The sequence below is a fragment of the Phaenicophaeus curvirostris genome, chromosome 5, assembly GCF_032191515.1.
Source record: "Phaenicophaeus curvirostris isolate KB17595 chromosome 5, BPBGC_Pcur_1.0, whole genome shotgun sequence".
Lineage (NCBI taxonomy): Eukaryota > Metazoa > Chordata > Aves > Cuculiformes > Cuculidae > Phaenicophaeus > Phaenicophaeus curvirostris.
Genome location: NC_091396.1, coordinates 45,542,483 through 45,557,374, shown reverse-complemented (window position 1 = coordinate 45,557,374; position 14,892 = coordinate 45,542,483). Strand labels below are relative to the sequence as shown.

The window sequence follows — 14,892 nt, the reverse complement described above, 5'->3', positions numbered from 1 at the left end:
CATGAAAACTAAACAGTCAGATTCAATCCTGAACAACTGTGGCCAGCTGTATCCACGTTCCTGTCTGCTGTGCTGCAGCCCCAGCCCTGCTACCAGAACCATTAACCAGATTGAGGTTGGAAGCACATTTAGGAATCATCCTCAGTTCCCTAGCTTTTTGTGCAGAAATAAATAACATATCTAGAGACCGATGCAACTAGCCATGGGGAACAAAACCAGGGAACTGAAGCCATGTGCAGATTTTTTGTTTCCCTAGGGAATGACTGCCAGCTCCCTGAACAAGGGCTGCCTTTGCAGGGGGGTCCCTCAGCGTCCTCCTGTAGCCTACCTCAGTGTTGAGGGTTTTCTGTACTGCATGCCTGGGAGAGGCTACTACTCTGCTCCCTGGCCAGCTTTGTGCAAAATATGAAGCTCAATTTTTTTTGGGTTATGCTCTTTTCTTTCCACACAGGAAAATGGGACTCAAACATGTCTCTAAATAAACCCGTAATCATGCATCTCCTTCCTGGATTCCATAGATACCATGGCATGCCAGGGATCATTCTCTGTCTCCACCCTTCAAAAATGTCTAGAAATTATAACTGAGACTGACAGCAAGGCATAAAAAGACAAGGATTTGCTCACTGACACACAATCTGTGAGCAGAAAACCAGAGACACTCTGAGGTTCTCTGTGTTCCAGTCCTCTTCATAAACTCGATGCTTCTCTTATGGTTTAGATTGGTTCAAATAACTTTAAATGAGGTATGCATTTAATTAAATTACTCCAGTCAAAGTTTACTGCAGAAATGGCTTATAAGTTGGGAGGGGCATGATAGCAGTATTGGCAATACATTTTTACTGATTTTCTTAAATTCTCTCCTTTGGGAATCAGGGCATTAGAAATCTCAGCTACACGTTCTTCCAAATGTCTAGACTGTTGTGTCGCAGGGAAAGAGACAAAAACTATGACTTCAAAAGGGAAACATACAGCATTCATGGCATACTATTTTTAGTTGTTTTTTCTGGGAACCTTGCCGATGATTTTTTTGGCTTAGAAGTTTATGTCCTTCACCACATTTGTTCTGGGCTCTTGCCTCTCATCTGGCAGAGACATTTCTCCCGATCCTCTCTACAGATCTTCCATTTTGGAGCCTGCACAAAAATCACTTGTAATAAATAGTGCTAAACGAATCGCTTCGCTCAATAATTTCAAGGTCCCAGCAGACTTCACCTAAAAGAACATGGAAAACAACCCATCCTTCAGGTGGGAACTGTGCCTCCAGAGGCTGGAGTGATCTCTTAGGCTATGTTGCTCCCCGTGACAGGCGAAAACAGGTAAAACAATCAGCTAAGCAAAGACCCGAGACGGCAGGAGCGCTCTGTCCTCAGCAGGCAGGCACCAGAGCGGCGTTATAGCCAGTCTTCCTCAGAGGAAGGTTGAGCACAGGCCGGGGAACAGCAGGGAGGAACTGCCTCCATTTACAATAGGTACGATCTGCATGAGGGGCAGGTCAGGCAGGTTGGAGCTGGGACTATCCCGGGACAGCGGATCCACGTCTACCGAGATTTCCGGTTGGGTTCTGTTTTCATCTGCAACATCGGTGACGCAGGAAGGAAAATTCGGGCTTCAATCCCAATCTGGAGTAAAAACCTAGGAGAGGCGTTTCACCGTTTCGAAGGGTGGAAGAGACGCCCCAAACTTTGCGTGGGAAGCCCTGACGTTTTCAGGCCCGGCAGCTCCAGGCTGGTACCCGGAGGATGCTGCCTCCTTCCAGGCCACAATTTGGGATGCCTTGTGAAAGAGAAAACCTCCCCGCTCCGGAGCGCACCGGGATTGTCCCCCGCCCCCCGCCGCGACCAGGCCGGGAACGGAGCGCGGGGAGGCGGCGCCTCGTACCTTGCCCGCCGCACAGCTCATGTCGGGCTGCGGCCTCCGACCGGACCGGACAGGCCCCGCCTCTGCCCCCGCCTCCAGCGCCACAGCAGCTCCATCCCGCCTCTGGCCCCTGGGCCCGCCCCGTGGGCTGAGTGACAGCCGAGTGACCATGAGCCAGCAGTGTGCCCAGGTGGCCAAGAAGGCCAATGGCATCCTGGCTTGTATCAGAAACGGCGTGACCAGCAGGTCCAGGGTGGTGATTCTCCCTCTGCACTCGGCACTGGTGAGACCGCTCCTTGAATCCTGTGTTCAGTTCTGGGCCCCTCACCACAAGAAGGATGTTGAGGCTCTGGAGCGAGTCCAGAGAAGAGCAACAAAGCTGGTGAGCGGGCTGGAGAACAGGCCTTACGAGGAACGGCTGAGAGAGCTGGGGGTCTTTAGCCTGGAGAAGAGGAGGCTGAGGGGAGACCTCTTTGCTCTCTACAACTACCTTAAAGGAGGTTGTGGAGAGGAGGGAGCTGGCCTCTTCTCCCAAGTGACGGGACAGGACAAGAGGGAATGGACTCAGGCTCCGCCAGGGGCGGTTCAGGCTGGACATCAGAAAAAATATTTCACGGAAAGGGTCATTGGGCACTGGCAGAGGCTGCCCAGGGGAGTGGTTGAGTCACCCATTTGCCCCCGCCCCCACCGCTAACCACGCCCCCCGCCCGCACCTCCATCCCCCCATTGGCTCCACCCGCTCTCTGCTCCCGCCCCGTCCCTGCCCCTGGCCCCGCCCCATACGCGGCGCCCCCGCCCGTTGGCACCGCCCCCACTATCCACGCCCCGTTGGCACCGCCCCCATAGGTTCCCTTGTCCCCGCCCCCTCGCCCCGTCCCAGGCTGCCCCGCGCGCCGCGGATGGCGGGGGGCGGCGGGCGGCTCGGGGTGCCGCGTTCCCGGGAGCCCCGCCGGCCGCGGGGGGGCCCGGCGCACTCCGCTCCGCCTGCGGCTTCGGGTCGCCCGGCCGCGCTGGCCCTCGTCACCCTTCTGAGCTTCGCCTCCCGGTTCCACCGCCTGGCGGAGCCGCCGCACGTCTGGTACGGCCGAGCCCCGTGTCAAGCGCCGCCCGGGACGCGGTGCAGGGCGGGGAGCACCGAGGGAGTTTCGGGATCTGTGGTTTCTAACATCTCAAAGCTCAGCCTGCGAGCAGGAGGGCGGATGAGAGGCTTGGGAGTGCTGGCTTGGAAACAGCCTCACCTGGCGTGCTATGTCCAGTTCTGGAGTCCCCTGCATGAGAAGGATGTGGGGCTGTTGGGACGGGTCCAGGGGAGGCCACAAAGATAATCATAGAGCTGGAGCACCTCCCGTACGAGGACAGGCTGAGAGAGTTGGGCTTGTTCAGCCTGGAGAAGAGAAGGTTCTGAGGAGACCTTATAGTGACCTCCCAGTACCTGAAAGGGCTGCAGGAAAGCTGGGGAGGGACTACTTAGAAAGGCTTGTGGTGATAGGACGAGGGGGAATGGGTACAAATTGGACAGGGGCAGGTTTAGGCTTGACATGAGGAAATTCTTCACACTGAGGGTGGTGAGGCAGTGGCACAGGGTGCCCAGGGAGCTGTGGCTGCCCCATCCCTGGAGGTGTTCAAGGCCAAGTTGGATGGGGCCTTGGGAGCCTGGTCTAGTGGGAAGTGTCCCTGCCCATGGCAGGGGCGTTGGGACTGGATGATCTTTAAGGTCCTTTCCAACCCGAACTATTCTATGATTCCATGACCCAGTCTGGTATGACTGAAGCACTCTCCCTGGTGTCCCAGTGAATTTAATGCATCATCTCGTATAGAATGTATGGCACTAACCCTCAATGCGATGAAAAGCATGAGTGAAAAGACCTTCCTGAAGGTTTAGTTTTTTTCACTGCCTTCAGCATTCTGTCAAGTTGTTTATTGTTGTCTTTTTTTTGTTTATTTTCTTTTTTTCTCAGTTGGGATGAAACTCATTTTGGGAAGATGGGAAGTTACTACATTAATAGGACCTTCTTCTTTGATGTCCATCCCCCTTTGGGGAAGGTAAACTGCTCTTTTGTTACATGATTTAGAAGCTGTGGTAGTGGGCCAACAAAAATCTTTCCCTTCCTTCTAGCTGAAAGATGTCATGAATGTCAATACCTTTTCTAACTGTTGTTGGCATTGTGCATCTGTATCCAGAGCCTCAACTGATGTCTTTTCTTCTTTATGAAAATGATTTGGCTATGGGAAAACAAAACAGTGCTGCATGTTGGATATTTGAAAAGCTTGATGCTAAAAAATGAACGTGGCTCTTGGGTGGTACTTAACAGAAGCCTGTGCTTCAAAGGGATCGAGTGGTTCCGATAGCTTTTGTGCAAATGAGACGCCTACCACAAAGGACCCTGAAAGCCTTGACTTGCTACTCTGTAATCTTAGAACCTGTTCTAGCAACAGTGTGCTGTGTTGATGAAGGTGCACTTCTTCTGCCTCAGAAAGATTATCTTCTTGTCAGGCTGAATCACCTTAAACTGTAGGAATAGGGAACTATGGGAGAATCTACAGGGTTAGAATTCTCTTTGCTAAATCTCACACCTGGTATTTCTCTAGAGCTTGCAGTCATCCTTCTAGTCAGCAGCCACATTCCGTCTGATTTTGCCTTTAGACAAATAGTGGTATGTATGCATGTGGAATCTGTACATAAACTCTTATTTGGGTAATGTGTGTGAATTAACTAGTTACTGTCTGGATCAGATTTGGCTTCTGTAAAAATCTTACCTGCTGCTGGTGCCTTGGGTATTCTTTCCTCCAATGCGATTTCCCTGGCTATTTTTTTCACCTTTCCTCTTCAGATGCTGATTGGACTTGCTGGCTACCTTAGTGGATATGACGGTACATTTCCTTTCCAAAAGCCAGGGGACAGATATGAGCAGCACAACTATGTGGGAATGAGAGGGGTAAGGCTCCAGGCTTGTTTCAAGCTGGTTATCTCTCCTGTGCTTTTCAGTGCAGAGTGTTATGTCAGAACAGCTCTCCTGGATGAGATCAGAGGTCTGTTTAGATTTGTGCCTTGTCTTTAAGCTCCTTAGAAAGGCATTAGTGGTTGTATTGCGAAGAAGTCTTAACATCTGGCTGTGAGAGTCCAGATGAGAAAGTAAGGTTATTATTGAGACCAACCCTTGCTGCAAATTAGTGGGTTTGCACTCCTGAGTGGCACAGATATCTTGCCTGTTCTGCAAAGGTAACTTTGCTGAGTTTGGGCTTCTCCTGACTTGGTTGTGCTCGGCTGCTTTGCTAGAGAGCCAGAGATCAAAAAGCCAGGATCATGCACTGCTACCTGCAATTTGCCGCCACCAGTGACGCTGAGCTGAGTGAGCTGATGGAGCGGTAAGGTGTGTGGAAATTACTTTTCAGAGTGGTGTTCTGTCAGGACCTCTGTCTGTGCCTCCTAGCAAGATCAGGAGCCATAAAACTGACAGCAGATAACATGAGACAAAAAAAAAAAACCCAAAAGAAACAGTGGCCAATTGCTTATGTCTAGAAAGACGGATAAAAACTGGGAAGGCAATTTTTCTTGGTTTACTTCCCAGATCTCCAGCAATTCGTGGTTCTAAATTTCCCTGAGCCAGAAGTGGGAGGAGTGCAGGAACCAAACATGGAAGAGAACAAATTTTACTATGATGCTGCTTTCCTTTGTTTTGATTTCTCTCTTCCCTTTATCAGTCTTATTTGCGTAGGGGATGTGATACTGGTCAGCTAAGGATGTAATGTACAGGTATATTTTGTTCTTAGATTTCATATTCTAATACCTTATTTAAGTAAGTTGAGTATAGTGGATGTGTAGTGCAGCTATTTGACATATCTTTTTATGAATAACTGATGTAGTCTAGCAAGAGAATGACCGGCTGTTGTTACTGACACCTGGAGAGACAGAGTGGACTAACCAGCTGTCCTTCTCTGAACAGTATCTTTGCTCCTTTGGCTTTTGTCTGATGTGCCTTGTGAGTCAGTTCAGTTACTCCTGTTGTGGCAAGTGTGGAAGATGATGAAGGGTGTGGGCATGTGTTCACCTTAGGGAGGGTCATAACTTCTATGATATTCTTTTCCTGCAGTTCTGTGCGTTCCTTGGCTCCTGCCTCATTCCTTTTGCCTATCTTACAGTGTTGGAACTGTCAAAGTCGCTACCAGCAGCCTTACTCACAGCTTTCATCCTTATTTTTGGTACGTGTTCCTGCTACAGCAAAATTGAGCAGGTTAATTGTTCAAATAATTTAATTTCTGGATTATTATATGTTACCTAGCCAGGGGATATTTGGGTTAATGAGAGAGGTTCCCAAGAGCAAGGTAATTCTGCCTTGTATATATGAAGCATTTTGATTGGTGGTCTTCTCCTTGAGAATTTTACACTCTTGTTTAGCTCATAGATGCTTCTGTTATGTGCATAACCATAGCGTGGGACTAAATTTTGCCTCAGTTTTAAGAATTTTTTGTAAGATGGGTGGTTGGGAATAGTTTTGCCCACTAGTGAAATATTGATGTCTCCCATATGAATTATAGAGGTATTCAATAGCCTACTGCATTGCTATTGAAGAGATTACAGTAAGAAATGAATAAAAGTTCCTTGTTGAAATGAGCCAAGTGGAGAAATTAACATTGCAAACAGAGTTATCCAAATTGGGGTTTTGTGAGGACATTCAGATAACTGAGGTGTGGAGACTTAAAATATCGAAGTCATATTCATTTTTGATAGGTAACATATGAAAGTATGACTTCTTCTATAGCATCCTCTGGCACCATACTAGGTGCCTTAGTAGGTAGATCAATGCCACCTGTAGCACTCCATCTGAATGTGTTAGCAGCACCTCCCAAACAGCATTTCACAGATGTACTGCCTATTTTTTGTGAGGCTTTCTTTTTGGCTTTTACCCAAGTAGAAGTTGTAATGTTGTGATCTGCTTCTGTTTCTGAAATTCCCCTTGTCCTGACTACACTGAGGAAACTAGCTTCCTGCAATCTTAGACTGATTTTAGGACAGCAAGCCTTTTTGACATTGTACATCTGTTTGCAGATACAGGCTGTATTACTTTGTCCCAATATATACTGCTGGACCCCATTCTAATGTTCTTCCTCATGGGAGCTGTTCTGAGTATGGTGAAATGTAACAGCTGTGCAGACAGGTAAGGTGATAATTTTGTTGAACTATAGGTACTCAACTTTCACACAGATAAAGTACTAGAATGTGTCTGTCACTTGGTTGTCTGGGTGAATGGCTGAGATGAGATTGTTTCAGGAAATTTGGAGGTGAAGTGGCTCATGGTAGGGTAGACAAATGCTTATTGTCAGGATCTGTGAAATTAGGGAGAAAGTATCATGTCTGGTGTAAAGCAGGGGAGACACTAAAATAGATTATATTAGCATGAAAGGAAATTTCAGCAGAAATAGTGTTTATGGAACTGTAAATCTTGAAAAAGGTTAAATGTTTTTAAAACTTGACAGAAAAGAAAACTAGCATAGGGCATTGTAGGTCAGAGAAGGAGGAATGAAGAATGGTTGGAGCTTCTTCAAGCCTTTGCTCCTTAATGGCAAAAATACTAGTTTGTTATCTTGCATCAGTCAATTCTGTCTCCAGGCTGGAGAAACACAGCTTATCTGTGTTAAGCACTTATAAAATCCTGCTAGCTGAGGTACCAACAATTTGAGAGAAATACAGCCATATGTTTCTGAATAAAGCAGTTAAGTTGTTCAGGATAAACCCATGCAGAGAGGGATGGTGATTTATAGGTGTTTGGATATGTCAGGAGGCTTTTTTGTGACTGGGCTGTACAGAGTAATTTCCCCACAATGCATCCAGAATTCAAAGACGTAAAAGCTTAGACTATTGTGTTATATATGAGCAGTTTTTGTTTCATGAAATGTTCAAGAACTGATCGTATCAGTCTTAGTATGACTGCAGCACACGTGGCTAAAATGCGGCCTGAAGCATTGCATGTGGCCATCCAGGGCCATCCTCATCTACAGCACAGCAAGTGCAAGCACTAAGCTACAAGGCAGTGTTTGATCAGCTCTGTGATGTACCTTGACCTGAACTTATTTCTCATGTCTTAGAGCTAATCCTGTTTTCAAACTAGTTGATTTTATACAAATTAAATGCCAGCTCTAGCTATTGTGTTGCTTTAGCACATCACAGGGATTTTGTCTAGTTAAAATAAGCGTCAAGGCATCAGGAGTCAGTAGGAAAAGGGTTTTAAATTCTGCTGTCATCTTGTCTGTCATTGAAATTTATTTTATTTTGTAATTTGTTTGAGTGTTAGCTACAGCTGTTATTTGTGCTTTGCGTAAATGTTTTCCACTATGGCCTTTCTGCTTTAGGAAAAGGGGTTATTCCTTTTCTCCTGCTCTCCCCCATGCCCTTAGCTTTCTGAGAGATATAAGTTTGCATTTTATGGAGCAGAAGTTCTGTTTCTGTTTTCAGACCTTCCATGAGTCAGACTTTATTCACATTAGTGTTTTAGGTTGATAGGAATGTTTGGACTCGATGGTCCTGGGGGTCTTTTCCAACCTAATGGTTCTGTGATTTTCTGTGATTTTTATGTTCTCTTCATTAAAGGGGAGGTCTAGGGCTGCACAGGCTTCGTTGTTGGGCCCATCTGAAGCCCATGTTTCAGGAGTATCCTTGTATTGTTCTAAAATCGTCTTTCTGTTCCTCATGGGCTCCAGAGATGACAGACAATGGAATGTAATTTTGCAGGGTATCCAATTTGCTGTTTATTTATCTAATTTTTGATGCCCATTCATGCATCCATCTCTTATTATGTTTACTGACCTGCCCTATCTGTCCTGCAGGCCATTTTCCGCCTCCTGGTGGCTCTGGCTGAGTCTGACTGGCATGAACCTTGCTGGAGCAATGGGGGTAAAGTTTGTTGGCCTTTTTGTAGTCCTCTTGGTTGGTCTGAACACAATCTGTGACCTATGGGACTTGCTGGGGGACCTCAGCCTGTCACTGGTGAGCATCAAAAACTTTTCTTTACATTAAGGGTTTTATTTGTTTTCTTTTGTTTTCTTTTGCCTGTGTAATTCTCGTAGTATTTGACAACCATGGAACTAACCAAACAGAGATGTTCTGTCTATGGCAAAGAGGGTCATCTGAGGTGGATGATGACTATTCAAGTTGAAGGTTATAATGGAAGAACTATTGCCATATATTTAAAAACCCCACATATGTTAGTGGGATATAAAGTCGTAAGAGCACAGCAAGAAGGTTGTTGTTTTTTCTCCAGAGAAACTATTACCTTTCCAGTTGAATGAATTGTATTTCAGACTAGGCTAAAAATACTCACTGGGAATGGCTGTAGAAGGGCCCAAAGCAAGACATTGTTCAACACTGTTAAGTGACCTTCTGAGAACTATGTGCTACCTGGCAGACCAGGATGGCTTGCAGCACCTACTTTGCATACACAGGGCAAGGTCAGGCTCTGCTTGATGAGAGTATGGGTGCCCAGGCCACATAGCAGTAGCATGCTGTAGTCTGTCATGAGTCACAGTTGTGCTCTGTGTCTTGCAGTCTCCCCAGCCAGTCCTGAGGATGAAGGCAGCCGTAGCCTGCTCAATTTCACACACTTCTAGTTCTTATAAGCAATAAGAAATTTGCTACTGTGTTTTGGTACCTTGTTCTTACATATTGCATTTTTTATTTGGGGATGGTGAAATCTGCAGTTTGGAGTAATATCTTGACACATACCACTTGCTGTCTTGCAGCCTGCAGGAAAACAAATTCTTCAAGCACATATTTTAAAAGGTGTTCAGTTCTCCTCTTGTCTCAGCCTCTTCTGAAGCTTGAACATGCTATTTCTTTCACTTACTGTTTTTCTCCTGTTTGTCTCAAACAGTGGGAGTTTTGGGGGCACTTTTTCTGTTCCTGCTGAGTGATTTGTTTTATCTGATTAATGTGAATCGATATAGGCTGCAAAGATGCAATGTACCAGCTCTGGAGAAGCACTTTTTGAGCAAAGTCAGTTAATTGCATTTGAAATGGAACAAATCCATCATGTCTAAGCTTTCTGCCAGCAGACGGCTGCACAGTGATTTCATTTGTGCTGCTGGCGGCAAAGGCACCAAGTCCCTGAGTGTTAGAATATGTAAAGAAATGTACTCCAGAAGGTGGATGCTTTCTGAATAACTAACTAGTTGGCAACCTTGGTGCTTGAGGAGGAAAAAAAAACCTGATATAAGGATTAAATGCCTGAAAGCCTGAATAAATTATCTCTGCATTTGCTAGGAAACTACTGAAGATTACTTACATGCAATGTTTTTGGGACTAATATGATTTCTAGAACTCTCAGCTTATCTTGCTCTGCTGTTTCTGATTTGCTTGATGCTGTCTTTCATGTGCTTTTCCTTTTTTGACTTTGCATTGAAGTCTGGAGTTAAAGAAAAGCTTTCCACAAAGATTGAAGTATATTGTCATCATTTTAAGCAGGGAACTGGGGATTAGTTCACGTGCCTTTCCACTGCATAAACTTGGATATGTACTGTCAATCAGCATTTTTTCTAGTGCCCAGTGGTTAAGTGTTTTCTTTAAGTACTTGAGCTGAGCAACTGTTTCCTGTGTTGACTTCAGTAAGTTCTTGGTTTTATGATGGGTTCAGCTCTTTTTCCATTACTACTGAAATCCTTGGGTCTGGTATTAAGGGATAGAGAATGATTAGCTTAATGATTGTGTGATAGGTACCATGTGAAAAAAATACACAGGATAGCAAGTACATCTGCCTTTATCTGCTTTGAAATTAGATGTGGGCATTTAGCAGACAAGTGTTGCTGTTTAAGTGTTTTCTTCTCCCACAGCTATTTATTACTCACTCTTTTACATTACTATCAGCATTGTCAGTAGGCTGTGAATATACAATTGCTTCTTGGGCACCTGTGTACAAACCACCTTTCCAGGTGGTTTAAATAAAATATTCTGCATTTGAGGCAGCTGAAATGTTTACAGATTTTGCTGCTTGACTTCTCTGTAACTTCTGGCTGAACAGCCACAGAAGTTGGAGTGTGAGGCCTTGCTAAGTGAGCTGATTTCTGTGAATGAAGCATATCTAGGTCCCCAAGAAGTCCTGGTTACAGTCACATTTGCATAGGGAAGCTTGTTGGGAGAACAAGTTTTCATTTTCCCTTTTGCTTAGCTTTGACAGTTACTATTCTCAAAGTCATCCGCTTGCTGTGATTTTGTGTCAAAAGGTGTACCACTCTGATAAGCAAGTTAAGGTCCTTTTTTTCCAAAGTATTGTCAATGGGAACTGCCCAGGCTTCTTTGCTAAAGTTAGAGATGCCCAGCACTTTGGAAACTATTACTACTTTGTAACTCACCTATTGCTTGGTTTTCTCTTCCTCCTAAGACCCTGAAATTTCAAGGTACCCCAGCTCCAACATAGGTAGATCTGCCTAAGCTTTTACCTCTCCCTAGGTCTTTTTGAGATAATTCTTCAGCCTGCTGGGCTTGGTTGCATGACAAGCTCTAGCTGTAGGACCGCTGCTCAGAGTCCTGTGCAGAAAGGAATAGAGTTGTTCCTGCAGCTGCACCATTTGACCCAGGCTGTGTTTGTTACAGGTTGTGTTTGGGAAGCATTTACTGGCTCGTGTACTCTGCCTCATCCTGCTCCCGCTTGCCCTCTACACGGCTATGTTTGCTGTTCATTTTACAGTATTAAATAAAAGGTATTTCACAATATTTTCTCCAGAAGAAGAATAGCTTGTCTTTGCTTTGAATTAAAGGCTATTGATTATGGATTTCACCATTTTTTGATGTTAGAAGCACAGCCGCAAGCTGTATTGTTGTTTAATTCCCTTCCTGGACTCGTGCATTGTTCTTAGAGAAAGGCTCTGGCCAAGATGGCAGTGAAACTGATTTTGAGCTTCAGACTTTCTGAAATGCCAAGCAAATATCCTAACCAAACTTTCTGCCTTTTTTTCCCCTCCTCTCTTTCTTGGACCTGAAAATGTTTCAACTACTTTCTTTTCGTTTTTATAATAAAAAGAAAAGACATTGCATTCCTGAAAAATGCTTTGACTGTGATTGAAACAATAAGTCTGAGTATGCCCAAAGGGAGGACTGTTGTCTGAATGCCTGCAACCAAGGGACGCTTTTTATGTGGAAAGAGCACAACCATTAGTAAAATGGTCAAGTAATAACGTCCCATGTGCCAACATTAAGAGATAAGGTGAATAAGCATTTCACTGTCAAAAAATAATATAAAATTAAATCTCTTATTTTTCAGTTTAAGTGGTCTTGCCACTTACCTCTGAGCAGAGATGAAACTTATGGAGCCACAGAGAAAGGCTTTGTTAAATCTAACATGAGAGTGGGTCAGTTATTTTGCTAGAAGTACACCTTCAAAGACAGTTGATGGTGCTTTGTGGAGTGCCAGTGTGTACGTTTTTGTGACCTAAAGTTCTTGCATCTCTGGACAATTTCCTGCTAGATTGTGCCTGTCTGCTGTGATTCACAACATTAGGGGTGTGTCTAAGGGAACTGCAGATATTTTCCTGATGCCATGTCTGTTTTTGTATTTTTCCTTCTGTAGAAACAATTTGGTAATGTGTGACAGAGCTTTGATTGCCTGTTGTGCTGTCACCTTTTTTTGCTCTTTTGTAGTGGTCCTGGGGATGGTTTCTTCAGTTCAGCATTTCAGTCCCAGCTGATTGGGAACAATCTTCATAATGTCTCCATTCCAGAGTGTGAGTATCCAAAGGAGTAAACCACTCTGAGTGTTGTCAGTGTGCGTGGAGATTTGAATAAAAACAGCGTCTCCTGTGAGTCAGTACAGGACAGTGCAGATTATGCCTTTGTCGTCATGTTCAGATCCGTGCTGTTCCTCTGTGCAGTTTTATGTATCAGCAGAAAAGAAAGAGCCTGACAATAACACTGGCTTTAGTGCATGGTCACTAGCTTTTTGTAGTCCTTCTGGAGGGAAAGATGCTATTTTGAGGGATTTGACAGCTTGTGTGCGTGCATCTTGTTATTTTTTGGCCTTTATGTTGCTTGAGAAAATGAAAAGAGATTTGTCCTGTTCACCTTAGGTTTGTAGGTATTCAGAGGTGGGATTTGTTTCCAAAATGTCTGTAAATGAAAACTATCAACTTGTTTGCAACACAGTGTGCTGCTGGGTTAGCTGTGTTGTATTGAGCATGCATTTGAATTTCGGGGAAAGATCTGTGGTTGTTCCCTAATCTCTAGGTTGGCTAGGGACTACTGAACCTTTAATATGGTTTAGCTTTATGATTACTTCAGCTTTTCTCTGGCTTTCCCCTGCTCCAGGGCTGCTATTGGGAGACCATCAGGTCTGTCCTCCAAGACTCAGTTCTCTCACTTGTGTCGGGAGGCTAGGAAGGAAGGTGTTCTTAAGCCAGGATATTAACCACTATCTGATAGCTGAGCTTGCCTCCCTTCTCTGTTGTGTGGCTGTAGGGACTGGCAATGGAGTATTTCAAAGTAGTCATGTGCTCTTTGAGTGGTTGTGTTTTAATTTGACCATACACTCTTATGGAAAGCTATCTCAAGCCTCTCATTACTGAAATTGCATACAGAAGAACTAGCACTTCCACTTGTGTTAAAACTTTGTGGGAGAATTTTAAGTGTTTCGGCTGAATGTTATGTAATGGTTTTACTGAATCGTGGTTCGGGATGGAAGATGAGCTTGCAAGAAGCTGTGTGGAGTAACATGTCAAATGGGAAATGAGCTTTCATCAAAACACAGCTGGAGAATGCATGTCTAATTGGAGCACTGCAGGCTGGCTAGGAGAGATATTTATAGGATAGCTGCTTAATGCCTTTTCCCTCCTTCCTCCCCACGTAGACTTGGCATATGGGTCTGTGGTCACAATGAAGAACCTTCGGATGGCAGGGGGATACCTTCACTCCCACTGGCACCTGTACCCGGAGGGCGTAGGGGCTCGCCAGCAGCAGGTTAGTGCACTGCAGTAGTGCTGCCTCTGACTGCAGCCATTGACTCGCTCCCATTGCACTTGGCAGTGGATGTCACTGGGACAGGAACTCAGTGTCACAGCTATGCACTTGGCTTGGAAGTACAAATAAAAAGGATGCTTGAAGAGAGCCCACTGCCTTGAATTAGGGATGTGACTTACAGTAACAAAGCTTCATTTTGGTAGCAACACCACTTTCTACAGGTGGAGGTCAAGAGGACTTAAAAATAATCTTTCTTAATGAAAGTACTTTCTTACCTCAAGGAAGACTGTAATAGATTTGTTTGAAACATCAAAATTTTACTTATAGGCTTCATAGCTGTGTGTTAAAAGCAACAGAGAAGGAGGTGTGGGTGTTTTTTTCACTCCTGCCACTGGCCAGTGTGACCTTACATGAATTACTTATCATTTTGTGCTTTGCTTTCCTCATCTGTTACCAAAGAATTTCTAAGTCTTTGCTTGTTAAATTACATACATATACATTCATATGCTAGCTGTAACTGAAGAACTCTCTAAGGGCTTCTGATTAAATGATTAAGCAATAAATCAAAGTAAAAATCAGAAATCATGTAACTATTGTTAATTAAGTAGTACAAAAATTATTTTATTATTTTTGTCCATCATCATCAAGCTTCACAAATCTTTGCTGCTTCTGCAGCTTTTCCAAGATGCGTTTTGCAGTTTGCATGTTAGTATATAAAAATTATTCTGAGCTCTTTGAAACAAAGTTGCCACAAAAAGTCAAGTGTTTATTCAGTTTTTCTCCTGAATAAGAGGTTTTAAAAAATGGCAACTTCTTCTCAATCTTTTCCTTCTGTACTTCCCAACCAAAAATTACAAAACTTTCATGTGATGTTGATATTTATTACTGTAGACAGAGATGTCATAACAAAACTGGCTCAAGGATAGGCATAATTCAAGTGCAGAGCATGCTTTGTGACACTAAAAGCAAGGAAGGGGTGTTTGGAGGACACTGGTAAGAGTTTTGTTGATGGTAAGTGGGAAAGGGTGGAAATCCTTCCTCCTTCCCAGCCCTAGGGCTAGGAGAGTTTGGGGGCTATAGAGAGGGGAAGGGAATTTAGG

The 14,892-nt window shown here is 44.5% G+C and overlaps 1 protein-coding gene across 2 annotated transcripts in view; it reads left to right on the top strand.

Annotated features, from left to right (window-relative positions):
- Nucleotides 1–2,786: 2,786 nt before the first annotated feature.
- Nucleotides 2,787–14,892, top strand: part of POMT2 (protein O-mannosyltransferase 2) — a 28,951-nt gene continuing 16,845 nt past the window's right edge. Inside the window, exons 1-9 of one of the 2 annotated variants that reach the window (XM_069858519.1) lie at nucleotides 2,787–2,935; nucleotides 3,816–3,900; nucleotides 4,689–4,793; nucleotides 5,949–6,057; nucleotides 6,905–7,013; nucleotides 8,680–8,839; nucleotides 11,438–11,544; nucleotides 12,482–12,564; nucleotides 13,683–13,792. In XM_069858519.1, coding sequence (XP_069714620.1) covers nucleotides 3,841–3,900; nucleotides 4,689–4,793; nucleotides 5,949–6,057; nucleotides 6,905–7,013; nucleotides 8,680–8,839; nucleotides 11,438–11,544; nucleotides 12,482–12,564; nucleotides 13,683–13,792 — 843 coding nt within the window. In that variant the 5' untranslated portion in view covers nucleotides 2,787–2,935; nucleotides 3,816–3,840. The remainder of the gene's footprint in view (nucleotides 2,936–3,815; nucleotides 3,901–4,688; nucleotides 4,794–5,948; nucleotides 6,058–6,904; nucleotides 7,014–8,679; nucleotides 8,840–11,437; nucleotides 11,545–12,481; nucleotides 12,565–13,682; nucleotides 13,793–14,892) is intronic. The other variant, XM_069858518.1, reaches the window with a different exon arrangement.